Source organism: Lissotriton vulgaris, chromosome 3_2 (genome assembly GCF_964263255.1).
Source record: "Lissotriton vulgaris chromosome 3_2, aLisVul1.2, whole genome shotgun sequence".
In the NCBI taxonomy this organism is placed as follows: Eukaryota; Metazoa; Chordata; class Amphibia; order Caudata; family Salamandridae; genus Lissotriton; species Lissotriton vulgaris.
The window spans coordinates 292,593,759-292,613,669 of record NC_141690.1 but is presented as its reverse complement, the minus strand read 5'-3'; the positions used below and the strand labels follow the sequence as shown (position 1 = coordinate 292,613,669).

General features: G+C 57.3%; 1 protein-coding gene across 1 annotated transcript in view; it reads right to left on the bottom strand.

Moving 5' to 3' along the window:
• The window catches only part of LOC147725734 (uncharacterized), a 421,410-nt gene extending 401,802 nt beyond the window's left edge, over positions 1–19,608 (bottom strand). The window contains exon 1 of the mRNA XM_086964424.1: positions 19,307–19,608. Coding sequence (XP_086820550.1) covers positions 19,307–19,330 — 24 coding nt within the window. The 5' untranslated portion in view covers positions 19,331–19,608. The remainder of the gene's footprint in view (positions 1–19,306) is intronic.
• Between the last annotated feature and the right edge of the window lie 303 nt (positions 19,609–19,911).

Genomic DNA, 19,911 nt, shown 5'->3' with positions numbered 1-19,911 from the left:
CATCACACTGAGGCGCACGCTGTGCACCCTGTGTACTCATCACACTGAGGCGCACGCTGTGTATCCTGACACTCATCACACTGAGACACACGCTGTGCATCCTGTGTACTCATCACACTAAGGCACACGCTGTGTATCCTGACACTCATCACACGGAGGCGCACACTGTGTATCCTGTGTACTCATCACACTGAGGCGCACGCTGTGTATCCTGACACTCATCACACGGAGGCGCACACTGTATATCCTGTGTTACTCATCACACTGAGGCGCACACTGTGTATCCTAACACTCATCACACTGAGGCGCACGCTGTGTATCCTGATACTCATCACACGGAGGCGCACACTGTATATCCTGTGTTACTCATCACACTGAGGCGCACACTGTGTATCCTGACACTCATCACACTAGGGCCTCTATTGTACGTAGAGATTAGGGTTTGTTGGACAGGCCACATGAAGGGCTCGCTCCCTCCCCGCACGACAGGGCCCGGGCACCGGCTCTCCAGGTGCTACCCACAGAAGCAACTCACAAACCGTCCCCCACGGGACCCCTGCTCCCGGACATCTCTATATTACCGGCCCAGGCCCCCGTCAGCACCCCTGCCCGGCCCGGCCGCCATCTTAGACACTGCACCACGAGGCCGCGTGGCCTCAGCTCGACCCCAACCCTGGGCCTGGCCAGGCCCCGACATCCCGGCACCACCATCCACCCAGGAGGTGAACGGACCACTTGGCAGGTCAATGGGAGAAAGGAGTGTCGATGGCTCTCCCCCGCCAGGTGCCGATCGCCCCCAGCCTCCCCGGGCGCTGGCTCCACCCCCCTGCTGGGTGTCTGGACTCCCTCATCCCGGACCTCCCGACCTCCAAGTGCGAGGGTCCGGACATCAAAGGGCGCCAGACCTATAACTGGGGCAGCTCCAGAGCAGGAAGGCAGTTGTATCCTGGAGTTGAGAGACGCCTTGAAGAACTCATCCTTGACGGACTGCTGGCGCTGCCGCAGCCCTACCTTGTGAACTGTCGTCCTGCCGCTGGCGCTGCCGCGGCCCTCTGCAATCTACCGTCTTCGTGGGACCTGCTGGCGCTGCCGTGATCCGTTGTAACTACCATCTTCATTGAGACCTGCTGGTGCTGCCGCGATCCGTTGTAACTACCATCTTCGTCGGGACCTGCTGGCGATGCCGCGGACCGTTGCCACCTTCGACCACTCCGGGATCTGCTGGCGCTGCCGCAACCCGTCCTTCAAGAACGCCGAGCTCGAGGATTGAGAGCTATCCACCATCTCATCGTAACTACCAGATTGGTAATAAGACTGTCCCGCTACCCCTTTCCTATCCAAGAGACTAGAATCGAGGGGACCCCTGAGTCCAGACCTCCTTGTACCATCCTACCGTACTTCAAGATTACTTATAAAGAACGTTAAATCTTATCCTTGTGTGGTGCCTATTCTGTGGGGGGGAAGTTACTTGTCTGTACGATCGCTGGAGACGGCTCTCCCCGGAGACCTCTCCCCTTGTCCTCGGCCGACCCTCCAGGTCCCGTCTAACATTGGTGGCCAGCGGCGCGATCCGAACCAACGCGTAATCGTACAGAAAGCAACTCACCCCACGACTAAACCACAATGCCGGCCCAAGAGAGCGGGTCTACAGAGAAATTCCAAATGGACAAGCTGGAGGAGTACAACCATCGAGAATTAAAACAATTTTGTATAGAACTGGGCATTGCTACCACCGGTCTGAGCACAAAAGATGACTTTAAACACGCCCTAGAAGCATGGGCAGAGGAAAACCCCGCTGGTCCCCGGGACCAACACAGCGAAACCCCGGAAACTGACCCCGCTCCACCCGAGGAAAGGAGAGCAGGTCTCTCCCGGGAATAGATCCAAGAGCGAGAGAAAACCAGACTGCATGAATTAGAGTTGGCACGGCTCAAAATGGATGGAGAACTAAAACTAGCGGAACAAAAACTGAACCTAGAACACTTACGGCTCCGAGAAGAGCGGGAGGAAAAACAAAGACAAAGAGAGCTTGAAGAAAAAAGACTGGCATATGAACACGAGCGCAAACTAGCCGAAATAGAACTACGTAAGCAGGGCAAGGACCTGGGGGTGCCCGAGCGACCACGCACCCCAGGAACTTCAGAATCAAAGGTCCACATTCCCAAAGATGTCGTCCAAGAGTTCTACCGAAACGACGACATACAGCAGTGGTTCCAGGCCTATGAGATCGCCATGTCCTCTCACCGGATCAATCGAAGCGACTGGGGAGCCGGTCTATGGGGGAGGTTCGTCAACGAAGGCCGTGATGCCCTGTTACAGCTCCCGGATCACCAAATGACGTCCTATGATCACATGAAGGCCGCCCTCCTCACTCGATATGGGCTGACACCCGAAATGTACCGCCAGAGGTTCCGCGACTGCACCCAAATCCCGGGTACAACTTGGGTGGAATATGTGAACTATTTCAGCCGAGCCCTCGAGGGGTGGATCAAGGGGAGCAACGTAACGACCTACGAGCAGCTTTTTAACCTTGTTGTGTGGGAGCACCTCTCCAATAACTGCTTTGTCGAGCTCAGGCAGCACCTCCTCGACAGTAAAATGACTGATCCACGGCAGCTCGCCGCCGAGGCTGACCGATGGGAGAGCACCCGAGTGGGCCAGGGTGGCCCGAACGAGCAGAACAGGAACAACCAAGGCCATCACCGCCCCCGAGGAGGAGGAGGAGGCCAGGGCCGGGGGAAAGACACCGTCCCGGCCGCTCCCGCCACCAGCACCCCGCCCCCGGCCAACAGGGGCAACCCCCCGATGCGCCCGGGGTTCAGAGCCAATGTCACGTGTCACCGATGCCAGCGAGTCGGTCACTACGCCAGTGACCCGAACTGTCCACAGAACCAGACTCCGAGGCCCCGCCAGGTAGCGGCTGCCGCCCTCGCGGAAGAGCAAGTCTCCGGGGACCAGGAAGAGTACGAACACGAGCAGCAAGAGTGGGAGCCGGCCGCCTTGGTCCTGGCGTGCCTGGGGGGAAGAGACATGGTTCCGCGGGCTCCCCTACCCGCCAACACCAGAAAGTATAGTAAGTGGGTGAGCATCAATGGGCGCAAGGCCGAAGCCCTACGTGACACAGGGGCCAGTGTGACGGCCGTCCGCTGTCACCTGGTGACCCCCGAGCAAATAATACCGAACATTCTCTGCCCCGTCCGGACAGCCGACAATTCAGAGAGCATGTGTCGGATGGCCTGCGTCCCCTTCGAGTGGGGAGGAGTATCCGGCATGCTGAAGGTGACGGTCCGCGGTGATGCCCCCGTGGACTGTCTCCTGGGGAACGATCTCGAGAGTTCCCCATGGGCCGCCGTAGAAAGAAGAGAACACCTGGGGATGTTGGGCCTGCCGGACTGGGCATGTGTAACCACCCGGTCCATGGCGGCCCGCACCATCCCCCGACCAGAAGAACCCGAATGGCCAGCACCTCCTCCCCCGATCGCTCCAGTGGGGGACGCCGACACCATCGACCCCCCAGAACAAACCCAAGATGAACTCGTTCAGCCCCAGGATCTCCCAGACCTGGCTCAGTGGCGTCAAGAAGGGGGACCCACACAGGAGCAATTCCGTCAAGAACAGAAGACATGTCCCTCCCTCGAGGGACTACGACAACAAGCTCTCGCCCAGAGCGCGGGAGATACCGCCGGGGCCCACTGGATCTATTGGGACAATGATTTGTTGTACAGTGAACAAAGAATCGCCGAGTTGGGGGCCAGTCGAGTGTTAGTGGTGCCCCTCCGTTTTAGAGACTTCCTGCTGAACTTGGCCCACGATGTCCCCCTAGCCGGCCACCTGGGTCAGGACAAAACCTACAACCGCCTGGTGACCCATTTTTACTGGCCCAAAATGAGAAATGACGTGCTCAACCACTGCCGGTCCTGTCCCACTTGTCAGGCCAGCGGGAAGAGCGGCCGCAAACTCAAGGCACCCCTGCAGCCCTTTCCAGTGGTTACCACCCCGTTTGAAAAAGTGGGAATAGACATTGTGGGGCCCCTAGACCCCCGAACAGCCCAAGGACATCGTTTTATCCTGGTACTGGTGGACCATGCCACCCGCTATCCCGAGGCCATCCCCCTTCGAACTGTAACCGCTCCGGTGGTCGGCCGAGCCTTAATGGGGATCTCCTCCCGAGTGGCCTTCCCCCGGGAAGTCGTCAGTGACAGAGGCACGAACTTCATTTCGAAATACATGAAATCCCTCTGGCAGCAGTGCGGGGTCACCTACCGATTCACAACCCCCTATCACCCACAGGGGAACGGACTGGTTGAGCGGTTCAACCGTACCCTCAAGGGAATGATTATGGGGTTAGAAGAGCCCCTCCGCCGCCAGTGGGATGTGCTCCTCTCGTGCCTCCTCTTCGCCTACCGAGAAGTCCCTCAGAAGTCCCTCGGCTTCAGCCCCTTCGAGCTCTTGTACGGGCACCCTGTCCGAGGGCCCCTCAGCCTAGTCAAAGAAGGTTGGGAGATGGCCCCCCTGAAAACCCCTCCAGACGTCTACAAGTACCTCCTGACCCTCCGCAATCAGACCAGGCGGTTCCGAGAAATCGCCAAAGCCAATCTTGAAGCCAGTCCGGAGGACATGAAGAAATGGTACGATCAGAACGCCTCCTCCATAGAGTTCGTACCTGGCCAGCAAGTATGGGTGATGTCCCCCACCGAACCTTGTGCCCTGCAAGATAAGTGGACGGGGCCCTTCAAGGTGGTCGAGCGCAAGAGCCCCGTCACCTATCTCATCGACATGGAATCTTCCCGGAACCCCCTCCGGGTCCTCCACGCCAACAGACTGAAGCCTCACTTTGTGCGCTCGGAGCTCAGCCTATTGATGGCTACAGACAGTGGGACAGAAGAAGACTCCGAGCCCCTCCCTGACCTACTGAGGACCCGTGAAAAGGATGGTTCGGTAGACGGGGTCCGGCTGTCAGATGCCCTGACCAGAGAGCAGCGCCAAGACTGTCGGGCGCTCCTGCTGCAGTTCGCAGCTCTCTTTTCCCTCACCCCAGGGGTCACCCCCTGGTGCCTACACAACGTGGACACGGGGGACAGTCCCCCCATCAGACATCGGGCGTACCGCGTGCCAGATCGGGTACGTGCCTGCATCCAAGAAGAAGTCTCCAAGATGCTCACCCTTGGAGTCATCAAACCCTCGGACAGCCCCTGGGCCAGCCCCGTCGTACTGGTCCCCAAAGCTGCTGCCCCCGGCACCACCCCTGAGCTCCGATTCTGCGTCGACTATCGGGGCCTGAACGCTGTCACCCGAACCGACGCTCACCCCATTCCCCGAGCAGATGAACTGGTCGACCGCATGGGGGCTGCCCGCTACCTCAGCATCTTCGACCTGACAGCGGGCTACTGGCAGATCGGCCTCACCCCCAGGGCCCAAGAACGATCCGCTTTCTCCACCCCGGATGGCCACTACCAATTCAAAGTGATGCCATTCGACATGAAAAATGCTCCAGCCACTTTCCAGCGACTGGTGAACCAGGTATTGGCCGGCCTCGAAGACTTCAGCGCCGCCTACCTGGACGATATCGCAGTGTACAGCCGCCACTGGTCAGACCACCTCAACCACCTCCGAGAGGTCCTGCAGGCCCTCCAACAGGCCGGCCTCACAATCAAGGCCAGCAAATGCCAGATTGGCCAGGGGTCCGTGACCTACCTCGGACACCAAGTGGGGAGCGGTCTGGTGACCCCCCTCCAGCTCAAGATCGCTGCCATCCAGTCCTGGCAACCACCCATCACCCAAACCGAGGTCCGAGCCTTCTTGGGGTTCACCGGATACTACCGGCGGTTTGTGAAGGACTATGGCAGCATTGTGGGGCCCCTCACGGCACTTACATCCAAGAACCAGCCGAAAAGAGTCAACTGGACTCCTGACTGTCAAGCGGCCTTCGAGAAGCTGAAGGCCGCCATGTGCACTGCCCCTGTGCTCCAGGCTCCCGACTACAGCCGAGAGTTCATCGTCCAGACTGATGCCTCCGACCATGGCATTGGGGCCGTCCTCTCCCAACTGAACCCAGAGGGAGTCGACCAACCAGTGGCCTTCATCAGCAGACGCCTACTGGACCGGGAACAGCGCTGGAGCACCATCGAGAGGGAGGCCTTCGCAGTAGTGTGGGCCCTCAAGAAGCTCCGGCCCTACCTCTTCGGTACCCACTTCCGGGTGCAAACAGATCATCGCCCCCTGCAATGGTTAATGCAGATGCGGGGGGAGAATCCCAAGCTGTTGCGATGGTCCATCTCCCTGCAGGGGATGGACTTCACTGTGGAGCACCGCCCTGGCCAGGATCACGCCAACGCGGATGGCCTGTCACGCTTTTTCCGCCTCGACGAGGAAAGTCCCCAAGAAGATGGGTGACTCTCCCCGCCTTCAGCTGGGGGGACGCATGTTGGACAGGCCACATGAAGGGCTCGCTCCCTCCCCGCACGACAGGGCCCGGGCACCGGCTCTCCAGGTGCTACCCACAGAAGCAACTCACAAACCGTCCCCCACGGGACCCCTGCTCCCGGACATCTCTATATTACCGGCCCAGGCCCCCGTCAGCACCCCTGCCCGGCCCGGCCGCCATCTTAGACACTGCACCACGAGGCCGCGTGGCCTCAGCTCGACCCCAACCCTGGGCCTGGCCAGGCCCCGACAGCCCGGCACCACCATCCACCCAGGAGGTGAACGGACCACTTGGCAGGTCAATGGGAGAAAGGAGTGTCGATGGCTCTCCCCCGCCAGGTGCTGATCGCCCCCAGCCTCCCGGGCGCTGGCTCCACCCCCCTGCTGGGTGTCTGGACTCCCTCATCCCGGACCTCCCGACCTCCAAGTGCGAGGGTCCGGACATCAAAGGGCGCCAGACCTATAACTGGGGCAACTCCAGAGCAGGAAGGCAGTTGTATCCTGGAGTCGAGAGACGCCTTGAAGAACTCATCCTTGACGGACTGCTGGCGCTGCCGCAGCCCTACCTTGTGAACTGTCGTCCTGCCGCTGGCGCTGCCACGGCCCTCTGCAATCTACCGTCTTCGTGGGACCTGCTGGCGCTGCCGCGATCCGTTGTAACTACCATCTTCGTTGGGACCTGCTGGCGCTGCCGCGATCCGTTGTAACTACCATCTTCGTCGGGACCTGCTGGCGCTGCCGCGGACCGTTGCCACCTTCGACCACTCCGGGATCTGCTGGCGCTGCCGCAACCCGTCCTTCAAGAACGCCGAGCTCGAGGATTGAGAGCTATCCACCATCTCATCGTAACTACCAGATTGGTAATAAGACTGTCCCGCTACCCCTTTCCTATCCAAGAGACTAGAATCAAGGGGACCCCTGAGTCCAGACCTCCTTGTACCATCCTACCGTACTTCAAGATTACTTATAAAGAACGTTAAATCTTATCCTTGTGTGGTGCCTATTCTGTGGGGGGGGAAGTTACTTGTCTGTACGATCGCTGGAGACGGCTCTCCCCGGAGACCTCTCCCCTTGTCCTCGGCCGACCCTCCAGGTCCCGTCTAACAGGGTTTTTGAACTGATTGGGTGCTTGGACTAGGGCTAAGATTGGCTGTAAGGTCCTGGTCTCCTATTGGTTCTTGATTTTTAGGGCTTGTGATTGGATAGTGTTAGGGTTAGGGTTCCCATTGGCTGACGGAGTCACCTGATTACTAGGGCTATAAAAGGCCACTCTCTCATTTAACCCCAAACCCCATACCACTACTATGATCCCCAAAATAACCCTTTCTAGACTCTCTCCTACTCTACCCCTCCTTGCATCATCTGACACCTCTTTTACTATACCGATCCCCCTAAACAAACCTTTCTAAACTCTTCCCTCTTTTCTACACCTCCCCAACCCTTATCGAACCAAATAACTGACTAACATATCCACCACTAAAATTACCTTCATGTTTCACCATACTAATTCAACACTAATCCTGATGGGTTCCAGAGTAGCGTGCTACTTGCGCTTCAAAACCCCATCAGGGGTAGCAAGCGCTATATAAATACAAACCTCTTTCCCTTCACTATCCCGCCGCCTACCCTTCTCTACCCAAATAACTGAATAACATATCCACTACTCAAATTTCTTCATATTTTTCTATACTAATTTTCACATTAATCCTTTATGGGTTCCGGAGTGGCGTGCCACTCGCCAGAAAAGCGCTTCAACATCCATCAGGGGTAACTAGTGCTATGTGAATGCAAACCTTTCTTCCCCTTCTACCCCTCCGCTATCCTTCTCACTCCAAATAACTAATATCCACAACTGAAATTACTTTCATATTTCACTATACTAATTCACGACTAAACCTTTATGGGCTTCCTGAATAGCGTGCTTCAACACCCCATCAGGGGTAACAAGCGCTATATAAACACAAACCTTTGTCCTCCTCTATCCTTCTGCTATCATTCCAAATCCAAATAACTGACTAACCTATCCACCACTTAAAATGTTCTTGCATGTTTCACTATACTAATTCAACACTAATCCTCTAAGGGTCCCAGAGTAGCGCGCTACCCGCCGAAAAAGCGCTTTGACGCCTCGTCAGGGGTAGTAAGCGCTATATAAATGCAATTACAATACAATACAATACTCATCACACTGAGGCACACGCTGTGTATTCTGACACTCATCACACTGAGGCGCAAACTGTGTATCCTGTGTACTCATCACACTGAGGCGCACGCTGTGTATCCTGTGTATTCATCACACTGAGGCACACACTGTGTATCCTGTGTACTCATCTGTTGGACAGGCCACGTGAAGGGCTTGCTCCCTCCCCGCAGGACAGGGCCCGAGCCCCCGGCCCTCCAGGTGTTACCCACAGAAGCGACCCGCACCCCGTCCCCTACGGGACTCCTGACCCCGGACATCTCCGTATCATGGGGCCGAGCCACTACCAGCTCCATCGCCGGCCCGGCCGCCATCTTGGATACTGCACCACGTGGCCGCGTGGCCTCAGCTCAACCCTAACCCTGGGCCTGGCCAGGCCCCGACATCCCGGCACCACCATCCACCCAGGAGGTGAACGGACCACTTGGCAGGTCAATGGGAGAAAGAAGTGTCGATGGCTCTCCCCCGCCAGGTGCCGATCGCCCCCAGCTCCCCCGGGACTGGCTTCACCCCCCTGCTGGGTGTCTGGACTCCCTCATCCCGGACCTCCCGACCTCCAAGTGCGAGGGTCCGGACATCAAAGGGCGCCAGACCTATAACTGGGGCAGCTCCAGAGCAGGAAGGCAATTGTATCCTGGAGTCGAGAGACACCGTGACGAACTCATCCTTGACGGACTACTGGCGCTGCCGTAGCCCTGCCTTGTGAACTATTGTCCTGCTTGCTGGCGCTGCCGCAACCTACTGCATCCTTCATCCACGTCGGGACCTGCTGGCGCTGCCGTGGACCGTTGTAACTACCACCTTCACCGGGACCTGCTGGCGCCGCCGCGGACCGTCGCTACCTACGATCATCTCGGGACCTACCGGCGCTGCCGCGGCCCGTCCACCTAGAACGCCGAGCTCGAGGATTGTGAGCTACCCATCATATCATCGCATCTACCAGATTGGTAACAGGACTGTCCCGCTACCCCCTTTCCCATCCAAGAGACTAGAAGCGAGGGGACCCCTGAGTCCTGACCTCCTTGTACCATCCTATCGTACCTAAAGATTGCTTATAAAGAACGTTAAACCTTATCTTTGTGTGGTGTACATCTGTGGGGGGGAAGTTACTCATCTGTACGATCACTGGAGACGGCTCTCCCTGGAGACCTCTCCCCTTGTCCTCGGCCGACCCTCCCGGTCCGTCTAACATTGGTGGCCAGCGGCGCGATCCGAATCAACGCGTAATCGTACAGAGAGTAACTCACCCCACGACTAAACCACAATGACAACCAAAGAGAGCGGTTCCACCGAGAAATTCCAGATGGAGAAATTGGAAGAGTACAACCATCGTGAGTTGAAACAATTCTGCATTGAACTAGGCATTGCTACCACCGGTCTGAGCACTAAAGACAATTTCAAGCACGCCATTGAGTCTTGGGCCGAAACCGGGGCCGCCAGACACCCGGACCAAAACGTTGCAGCATCAGAGAGGAACACCACGGCTCCCGAGGAGCGAAGAACAGGTATCTCGCAGGAGGAGATCCAAGAGAGAGAAAGAAGCAGACTACATGAGTTAGAAATGGCACGGCTCAAAATGGACGGTGAACTAAAATTAGCCGAACAAAAACTGAACCTAGAACATCTGCGACTCCGAGAAGAATGGGAAGAAAAACAGAGGCAAAGAGAGCTCGAAGAAAAGAGACTAGCGTACGAACACGAGCGCAAACTGGCAGAATTAGACCTACGGAAGCAAAACAAAGAACTGGGGGTGCCCGAGCAACCGCGCACCGCAGGAGCCACAGAAAAAAAGGTCCACATCCCCAAGGATGTCGTCCGAGAGTATTTCCGAGATGACGACATACAACAGTGGTTCAAGGCCTACGAGATCGCCATGACCTCCCACAGGATCGACCGAAGTGACGGGGGAGCCGGTCTATGGGGGAGGTTCGTCAATGAAGGCCGCGATGCCCTGTTACAGCTCCCAGACCATCTGATGACCTCGTATGACCACATGAAGGCTGCCCTCCTCACCCGATATGGGCTCACACCCGAAATGTACCGCCAGAGGTTCCGAGACTGCACCCGGATCCCGGGTACAACTTGGGTGGAATATGTGAACTATTTCAGCCGAGCCTTCGAGGGTTGGATCAAGGGGAGCCACGTAACAACCTACGAACAACTTTTTAATCTCATGGTGTGGGAGCACCTCTCCAACAACTGCTTCGTCGAGCTCAGGCAGCACCTCCTCGACAGTAAATTGACTGACCCACGACAGCTCGCCACCGAGGCTGACCGATGGGAGAGCACCCGAGTGGGCCGGAGTGGGCCGCACGAACAGAACAGGAACAACCAAGGTCAGCACCGTCCCCGAGGAGGAGGAGGAGGCCAAGGACGAGGACGAGACACCGTCCCGGCCGCTCCCGCTGCCAGCACCCAGCCCCCGGCCAGCCGGGGCAACACCCCGATGCGCCCGGGGTTCCGAGCCAATGTCACGTGTCACCGATGCCAGCGAGTCGGCCACTACGCCAATGACCCGAACTGTCCACAGAACCAGACTCCGAGGCCCCGCCAGGTAGCTGCCGCCGCCCTGGGGGGAGAGCAAATCTCCGAAGAACAGGAAGAATGCGAACAAGAACAACAAGAGTGGGAACCGGCCGCCATGGTTCTAGCATGCCTAGGGGGAAGAGACATGATCCCGCGGGCTCCCCTACCCGCCAACACCAGAAAATATAGTCAATGGGTGAACATTAATGGGCGCAGGGCCGAAGCACTACGTGACACGGGGGCCAGTGTGACGGCCGTCCGCTGTCACCTGGTGACCCCAGAACAGATCCTGCCGAACATCCTCTGCCCCGTCCGTTCAGCCGACAATTCCGAGAGTCTGTGTCGGATGGCCTGCGTCCCCTTCGAATGGGGAGGAGTCTCCGGCATGTTGAAGGTGACGGTCCGAGATGATGCCCCCGTGGACTGCCTCCTGGGGAATGATCTTGAGAGTTCCCCGTGGGCCGCCGTGGAAAGAAGAGAGCACCTGGGGATGTTGGGCCTCCCGGACTGGGCGTGCGTAACCACCCGGTCCATGGCCGCCCGTGCCATCCCCCAACCTGAAGAACCCGAATGGCCAGCACCTCCTCCGCCGATCGCTCCAGTGGAGGACACCGACCATACCGACCCCCCAGAGCCAACCCCCGAAGGGCCCGCTCAGCTCCAGGACCTTCCCGATCTGGCTCAGTGGCGTCAAGAGGGGGGGCCCACCCAGGAGCAGTTCCGTCAAGAGCAGAAGACCTATCCCTCCCTCGAGGGACTCCGCCAGCAAGCCCTCGCCCAGAGCGCAGGGGACACCACCGGAGCCCATTGGATCTATTGGGACAAAGACCTATTGTATAGTGAACAGAGAATCGCGGAGTTAGGGGCCAGTCGAGTGTTGGTGGTGCCCCTCTGTTTTAGAGACTTCTTGTTAAATTTGGCCCACGATGTCCCCCTGGCTGGACACCTGGGACAAGACAAAACCTACAGTCGCCTGGTGACCCACTTTTTCTGGCCAAAGATGAGAAACGACGTCCACAACCACTGCCCGTCCTGCCCCACGTGCCAGGCCAGCGGGAAGAGCGGCCGCAAACTCAAAGCACCTCTGCAACCCTTCCCAGTTGTCACCACCCCGTTCGAGAGGGTGGGAATAGACATTGTGGGACCCCTGCGCCCCCGAACAGCACAAGGACATCGGTTCATCCTGGTACTGGTGGACCACACCACCCGCTACCCCGAGGCTGTTCCCCTGCGAACTGTAACAGCCCCGGTGGTCGGCCGGGCCTTAATGGGGATCTTCTCCCGGGTAGGCTTCCCCCGAGAAGTCGTCAGCGACAGAGGCACAAACTTTATTTCAAAATATATGAAATCCCTCTGGCAACAGTGCGGGGTCACCTACCGATTCACGACCCCCTATCACCCTCAAGGAAACGGACTAGTTGAGCGGTTCAACCGCACGCTCAAGGGAATGATCGGGGGGTTGGAAGAGCCCCTCCGTCGCCAGTGGGATGTGCTACTCCCGTGCCTCCTCTTCGCATATCGAGAAGTCCCCCAGAAGTCCCTCGGCTTCAGCCCTTTCGAACTCTTGTACGGACACCCTGTTCGAGGGCCCCTCAGCCTAGTCAAAGAAGGTTGGGAGATGGCCCCCCTGAAGTCCCCTCCAGACGTCTTCAAGTACCTCCTGACCCTACGCAATCAGACCCGACGATTCAGAGAAATGGCAAAAGCGAATCTCGAGGCCAGTCAGGAGGACATGAAGAAATGGTACGATCAAAATGCCTCCTCCATCGAATTCGAACCTGGCCAACAAGTATGGGTGATGTCCCCCACCGAACCGTGTGCCTTGCAGGACAAGTGGACGGGCCCTTCAAAGTGGTCGAGCGCAAGAGCCCCGTCACCTATCTCATCGATATGGAATCTCCCCGAAACCCCCTCCGGGTCCTCCACGCCAACAGACTCAAACCCCACTTTGTGCGCTCGGAGCTCAGCCTCCTGATGGCTACAGACAGTGGAGCGGAAGAAGACTCCGAGCCTCTCCCTGATCTCCTAAAGACCCGTGAGAAAGATGGTTCCGTAGACGGGGTCCGACTCTCAGATGCCCTCACCCCGGAACAACACCAAGACTGCCGGGACCTCCTACTGCAATTTGCGACCCTGTTTTTCCTTCACCCCAGGGGTCACCCCCTGGTGCTTGCACGATGTGGACACTGGGGACAGTCCCCCTATCAGACATCGGGCGTACCGCGTACCAGATAGGGTACGTGCCTGCATCCAAGAAGAAGTGTCAAAGATGCTCACGCTCGGGGTCATCGAGCCCTCGGACAGCCCCTGGGCCAGCCCGGTCGTGCTGGTCCCCAAAGCTGCTGCCCCCGGCACCACTCCTGAGCTCCGATTCTGCGTCGACTATCGGGGCCTGAACGCTGTCACCAGAACCGACGCTCACCCCATCCCCCGAGCAGATGAACTGATCGACCGCATGGGGGCTGCCCGCTACCTCAGCATCTTCGATCTGACAGCGGGCTACTGGCAGATCGGTCTCACACCCCGGGCTCAGGAACGATCCGCCTTTTCCACCCCCGATGGCCACTACCACTTCAAGGTCATGCCATTCGGCATGAAGAACGCCCCAGCTACTTTTCAGCGACTGGTGAACCAGGTGTTGGCGGGACTCGAGGAGTTCAGCGCCGCCTACCTGGACGATATCGCTGTGTACAGCCGCCACTGGGCCGACCACCTCCACCACCTCCGAGAACTGCAGGCCCTCCAACGGGCCGGCCACACAATCAAGGCCAGCAAGTGCCAAATTGGTCAGGGGTCCGTGACCTATCTCAGACACCAAGTGGGAAGCGGTCTGGTGGCCCCTCTTCAACTCAAGATCGCTGCCATCCAGTCCTGGCAGCCTCCAGTCACGCAAACAGAGGTCCGAGCCTTCTTGGGGCTCACCGGCTACTACCGGCGGTTTGTGAGGGACTATGGCAGCATTGTGGGGCCACTCACAGAACTCACATCCAAAAATCACCCGAAGAAGGTCAACTGGACCCCCGACTGTCAAGCGGCCTTCGAGAAACTGAAGGCCGCCATGTGCACTGCCCCCGTGCTCCAAGCCCCCGACTACAGCCGGGAATTCATCGTACAAACAGATGCCTCCGACCATGGCATCGGGGCGGTCCTCTCCCAGTTGAACCCCGAAGGACTTGACCAACCGGTGGCCTTCATCAGCAGACGCCTCCTGGCCCGAGAACAGCGCTGGAGCACCATCGAGTGGGAGGCCTTCGCCGTAGTGTGGGCCCTCAAGAAGCTCCGGCCCTATCTCTTCGGTACCCACTTCCGGGTGCAAACAGATCATCGGCCCCTGCAGTGGCTGATGCAGATGCGGGGGGAAAATCCCAAACTATTGCGATGGTCCATCTCCCTGCAGGGGATGGACTTCACTGTGGAACACCGACCTGGCCAGGACCACGCCAACGCGGATGGCCTGTCACGCTTTTTCCGCCTCGACGAGGCGAGTCCCCAAGAGGATGGGTGACTCTCCCCGCCTTCAGCTGGGGGGGACGCATGTTGGACAGGCCACGTGAAGGGCTTGCTCCCTCCCCGCAGGACAGGGCCCGAGCCCCCGGCCCTCCAGGTGTTACCCACAGAAGCGACCCGCACCCCGTCCCCTACGGGACTCCTGACCCCGGACATCTCCGTATCATGGGGCCGAGCCACTACCAGCTCCATCGCCGGCCCGGCCGCCATCTTGGATACTGCACCACGAGGCCGCGTGGCCTCAGCTCGACCCTAACCCTGGGCCTGGCCAGGCCCCGACATCCCAGCACCACCATCCACCCAGGAGGTGAACGGACCACTTGGCAGGTCAATGGGAGAAAGAAGTGTCGATGGCTCTCCCCCGCCAGGTGCCGATCACCCCCAGCTCCCCCGGGCGCTGGCTCCACCCCCCTGCTGGGTGTCTGGACTCCCTCATCCCGGACCTCCCGACCTCCAAGTGCGAGGGTCCGGACATCAAAGGGCGCCAGACCTATAACTGGGGCAGCTCCAGAGCAGGAAGGCAGTTGTATCCTGGAGTCGAGAGACACCGTGACGAACTCATCCTTGACGGACTACTGGCGCTGCCGTAGCCCTGCCTTGTGAACTATTGTCCTGCTTGCTGGCGCTGCCGCAACCTACTGCATCCTTCATCCACGTCGGGACCTGCTGGCGCTGCCGCGGACCCGTGTAACTACCACCTTCACCGGGACCTGCTGGCGCCGCCGCGGACCGTCGCTACCTACGATCATCTCGGGACCTACCGGCGCTGCCGCGGCCCGTCCACCTAGAACGCCGAGCTCGAGGATTGTGAGCTACCCATCATATCATCGCATCTACCAGATTGGTAACAAGACTGTCCCGCTACCCCCTTTCCCATCCAAGAGACTAGAAGCGAGGGGACCCCTGAGTCCTGACCTCCTTGTACCATCCTATCGTACCTAAAGATTGCTTATAAAGAACGTTAAACCTTATCTTTGTGTGGTGTACATCTGTGGGGGGGAAGTTACTCGTCTGTACGATCACTGGAGACGGCTCTCCCCGGAGACCTCTCCCCTTGTCCTCGGCCGACCCTCCCGGTCCGTCTAACATCATCACACTGAGGCGCACGCTGTGTATCCTGTATATTCATCACACTGAGGCGCACACTGTGTATCCTGACACTCATCACACTGAGGCACACACTGTGTATCCTGTGTACTCAACACACTGAGACGCACACTGTGTATCCTGTGTATTCATCACACTGAGGCGCACACTGTGTATCCTGACACTCATCCCACTGAGCCGCACGCTGTGTATCCTGTGTACTCATCACACTGAGGCGCACGCTGTGTATCCTGACACTCATCACACTGAGGCGCACACTGTGTATCCTGTGTACTCATCACACTGAGGCGCACGCTGTGTATCCTGACACTCATCACACTGAGGCGCACACTGTGTATCCTGTGTACTCATCACACTGAGGCGCACGCTGTGTATCCTGACACTCATCACACTGAGACGCACGCTGTGTATCCTGACACTCATCACACTGAGACACGCACTGTGTATCCTGTGTACTCATCCCACTGAGGCGCACGCTGTGTATCCTGCGTACTCATCACACTGAGGCGCACGCTGTGTATCCTGACACTCATCACACTGAGACACGCACTGTGTATCCTGTGTACTCATCACACTAAGGCACACGCTGTGTATCCTGACACTCATCACACTGAGGCGCACGCTGTGTATCCTGACACTCATCACACTGAGGCGCACACTGTGTATCCTGTGTACTCATCCCACTGAGGCGCACGCTGTGTATCCTGTGTACTCATCACACTGAGGCGCACGCTGTGTATCCTGACACTCATCACACTGAGACACGCACTGTGTATCCTGTGTACTCATCACACTAAGGCACACGCTGTGTATCCTGACACTCATCACACTGAGGTGCACGCTGTGTATCCTGACACTCATCACACTGAGGCGCACGCTGTGTATCCTGACACTCATCACGCTGAGAAACGCACTGTGTATCCTGTGTACTCATAACACTGAGGCACACACTGTGTATCCTGTGTACTCAACACACTGAGGCGCACACTGTGTATCCTGTGTACTCATCACACTGAGGCGCACACTGTGTATCCTGTGTACTCAACACACTGAGGCGCACACTGTGTATCCTGTGTACTCATCACACTGAGGCACACACTGTGTATCCTGTGTATTCATCACACTGAGGCACACACTGTGTATCCTGGTACTCATCACACTGAGGCACACACTGTGTATCCTGTTACTCATCACACTGAGGCACACACTGTGTATCTTGTGTACTCATCACACTGAGGCACACACTGTGTATCCTGGTACTCATCACACTGAGGCACACACTGTGTTTCCTGTGTACTCATCACACTGAGGCACACACTGTGTATCCTGACACTCATCACACTGAGGCACACACTGTGTATCCTGTGTACTCATCACACTGAGGCACACACTGTGTATCCTGTGTACTCATCACACTGAGGCACACACTGTGTATCCTGACACTCATCACACTGAGGCACACACTGTGTATCCTGTGTACTCATCACACTGAGGCACACACTGTGTATCCTGTGTACTCATCACACTGAGGCACACACTGTGTATCCTGACACTCATCACACTGAGGCACACACTGTGTATCCTGTGTACTCATCACACTGAGGCACACACTGTGTATCCTGTGTACTCATCACACTGAGGCACACACTGTGTATCCTGTGTACTCATCACACTGAGGCACACACTGTGTATCCTGACACTCATCAAACTGAGACACGCACTGTGTATCCTGTGTACTCATCACACTGAGGCACACACTGTGTATCCTGTGTACTCATCACACTGAGGCACACACTGTGTATCCTGTGTACTCATCACACTGAGACACGCACTGTGTATCCTGTGTACTCATCACACTGAGGAATACACTGTGTATCCTGTGTACTCATCACACTGAGGCACACACTGTGTATCCTGTGTACTCATCACACTGAGGCACACACTGTGTATCCTGTGTACTCATCACACTGAGACACGCACTGTGTATCCTGTGTATTCATCACATTGACGCGCACGCTGTGTATCCTGACACTCATCACACTGAGGCACACACTGTGTATCCTGTGTACTCATCACACTGAGGCACACACTGTGTATCCTGGTACTCATCACACTGAGGTGCACGCTGTGTATCCTGACACTCATCACACTGAGGTGCACGCTGTGTATCCTGACACTCATCACACTGAGGCGCACACTGTGTATCCTGTGTACTCATCACACTGAGGCACACACTGTGTATCCTGTGTACTCATCACACTGAGGCACACACTGTGTATCCTGACACTCATCACACTGAGACACGCACTGTGTATCCTGTGTACTCATCACACTGAGGCACACACTGTGTATCCTGTGTACTCATCACACTGAGGCACACACTGTGTATCCTGTGTACACACTGAGGCACACACTGTGTATCCTGTGTACTCATCACACTGAGGCACACACTGTGTATCCTGTGTACTCATCACACTGAGACACACACTGTGTATCCTGTGTACTCATCACACTGAGGCACACACTGTGTATCCTGTGTACTCATCACACTGAGGCACACACTGTGTATCCTGTGTACTCATCACACTGAGACACGCACTGTGTATCCTGTGTATTCATCACATTGAGGCGCACGCTGTGTATCCTGACACTCATCACACTGAGGCACACACTGTGTATCCTGTGTACTCATCACACTGAGGCACACACTGTGTATCCTGGTACTCATCACATTGAGGTGCACGCTGTGTATCCTGACACTCATCACACTGAGGCGCACGCTGTGTATCCTGACACTCATCACACTGAGACACGCACTGTTTATCCTGTGTTACTCGTCACACTGAGGCACACACTGTGTATCCTGTGTACTCATCACACTGAGGCACACACTGTATATCCTGTGTACTCATCACACTGAGGCACACACTGTGTATCCTGTGTACTCATCACACTGAGACACGCACTGTGTATCCTGTGTATTCATCACATTGAGGCGCACGCTGTGTATCCTGACACTCATCACACTGAGGCACACACTGTGTATCCTGTGTACTCATCACACTGAGGCACACACTGTGTATCCTGGTACTCATCACACTGAGGTGCACGCTGTGTATCCTGACACTCATCACACTGAGACACGCACTGTGTATCCTGTGTTACTCGTCACACTGAGGCACACGCTGTGTATCCTGACACTCATCACACTGAGGCACACACGGTGTATCCTGTGTACTCATCACACTGAGGCACACACTGTGTATCCTGTGTACTCATCACACTGAGGCACACACTGTGTATCCTGTGTACTCATCACACTGAGACACGCACTGTGTATCCTGTGTATTCATCACATTGAGGCGCACGCTGTGTATCCTGACACTCATCACACTGAGGCACACACTGTGTATCCTGTGTACTCATCACACTGAGGCACACACTGTGTATCCTGTGTACTCATCACACTGAGGCACACACTGTGCATCCTGCCCCTCAGCGCTGTGATCCCCTCACCCCCGTGCTCCTCGCTGCGGTACTCACCACACTGAAACCCAGGCTGCTCATGGTGGGCGCTGTGGGGGCCGTTCCTTTGTATCTCTGCTCACCTCCTCCCCTCGGCGGCTCTGCTGGTCGGGGGGTCCTGTGAGGGGCGATGCCTCAGTCACACCTCTCCCAAGGTGTGGGGGCAGCGCCCCCCTCTGCAGGGATCGAGGTCGGATGTCAGTCTTCAGCTGGGGGGGGCGGTGGGGGGCGCTGCTCTCCCTGATGTCTGAGTTAAAGCCCTGCTGCTCTCCTCCTCCTCTCATGCCCGTCTGCCGCGCCCGCACACGCACCGCTGACCCTGGGCACACAGACGGGTCTCCAGGGAGACTGGCAGCGCTTCAAGGGAGGTGACTGCAGCCCATCCCTGGCACCAGACCAGGCGAGACGGGGGCGGGGGCATGTGTATGAGGGGTGATTGAGATGAGAGAGGGGGGCCCAGGGGGCCCACCCCTCCTCCCCCTGGGAGTGACCCCCGGTGTGACCACTACATAGCCCAACAACACCCCACTGCGGCGACACTCCACAGACCCCACTCAATGTGACCTCACACCACCCCCGAACGTCTCACCACACGCCACCTACAGCTCCCATGACCTCCAGGT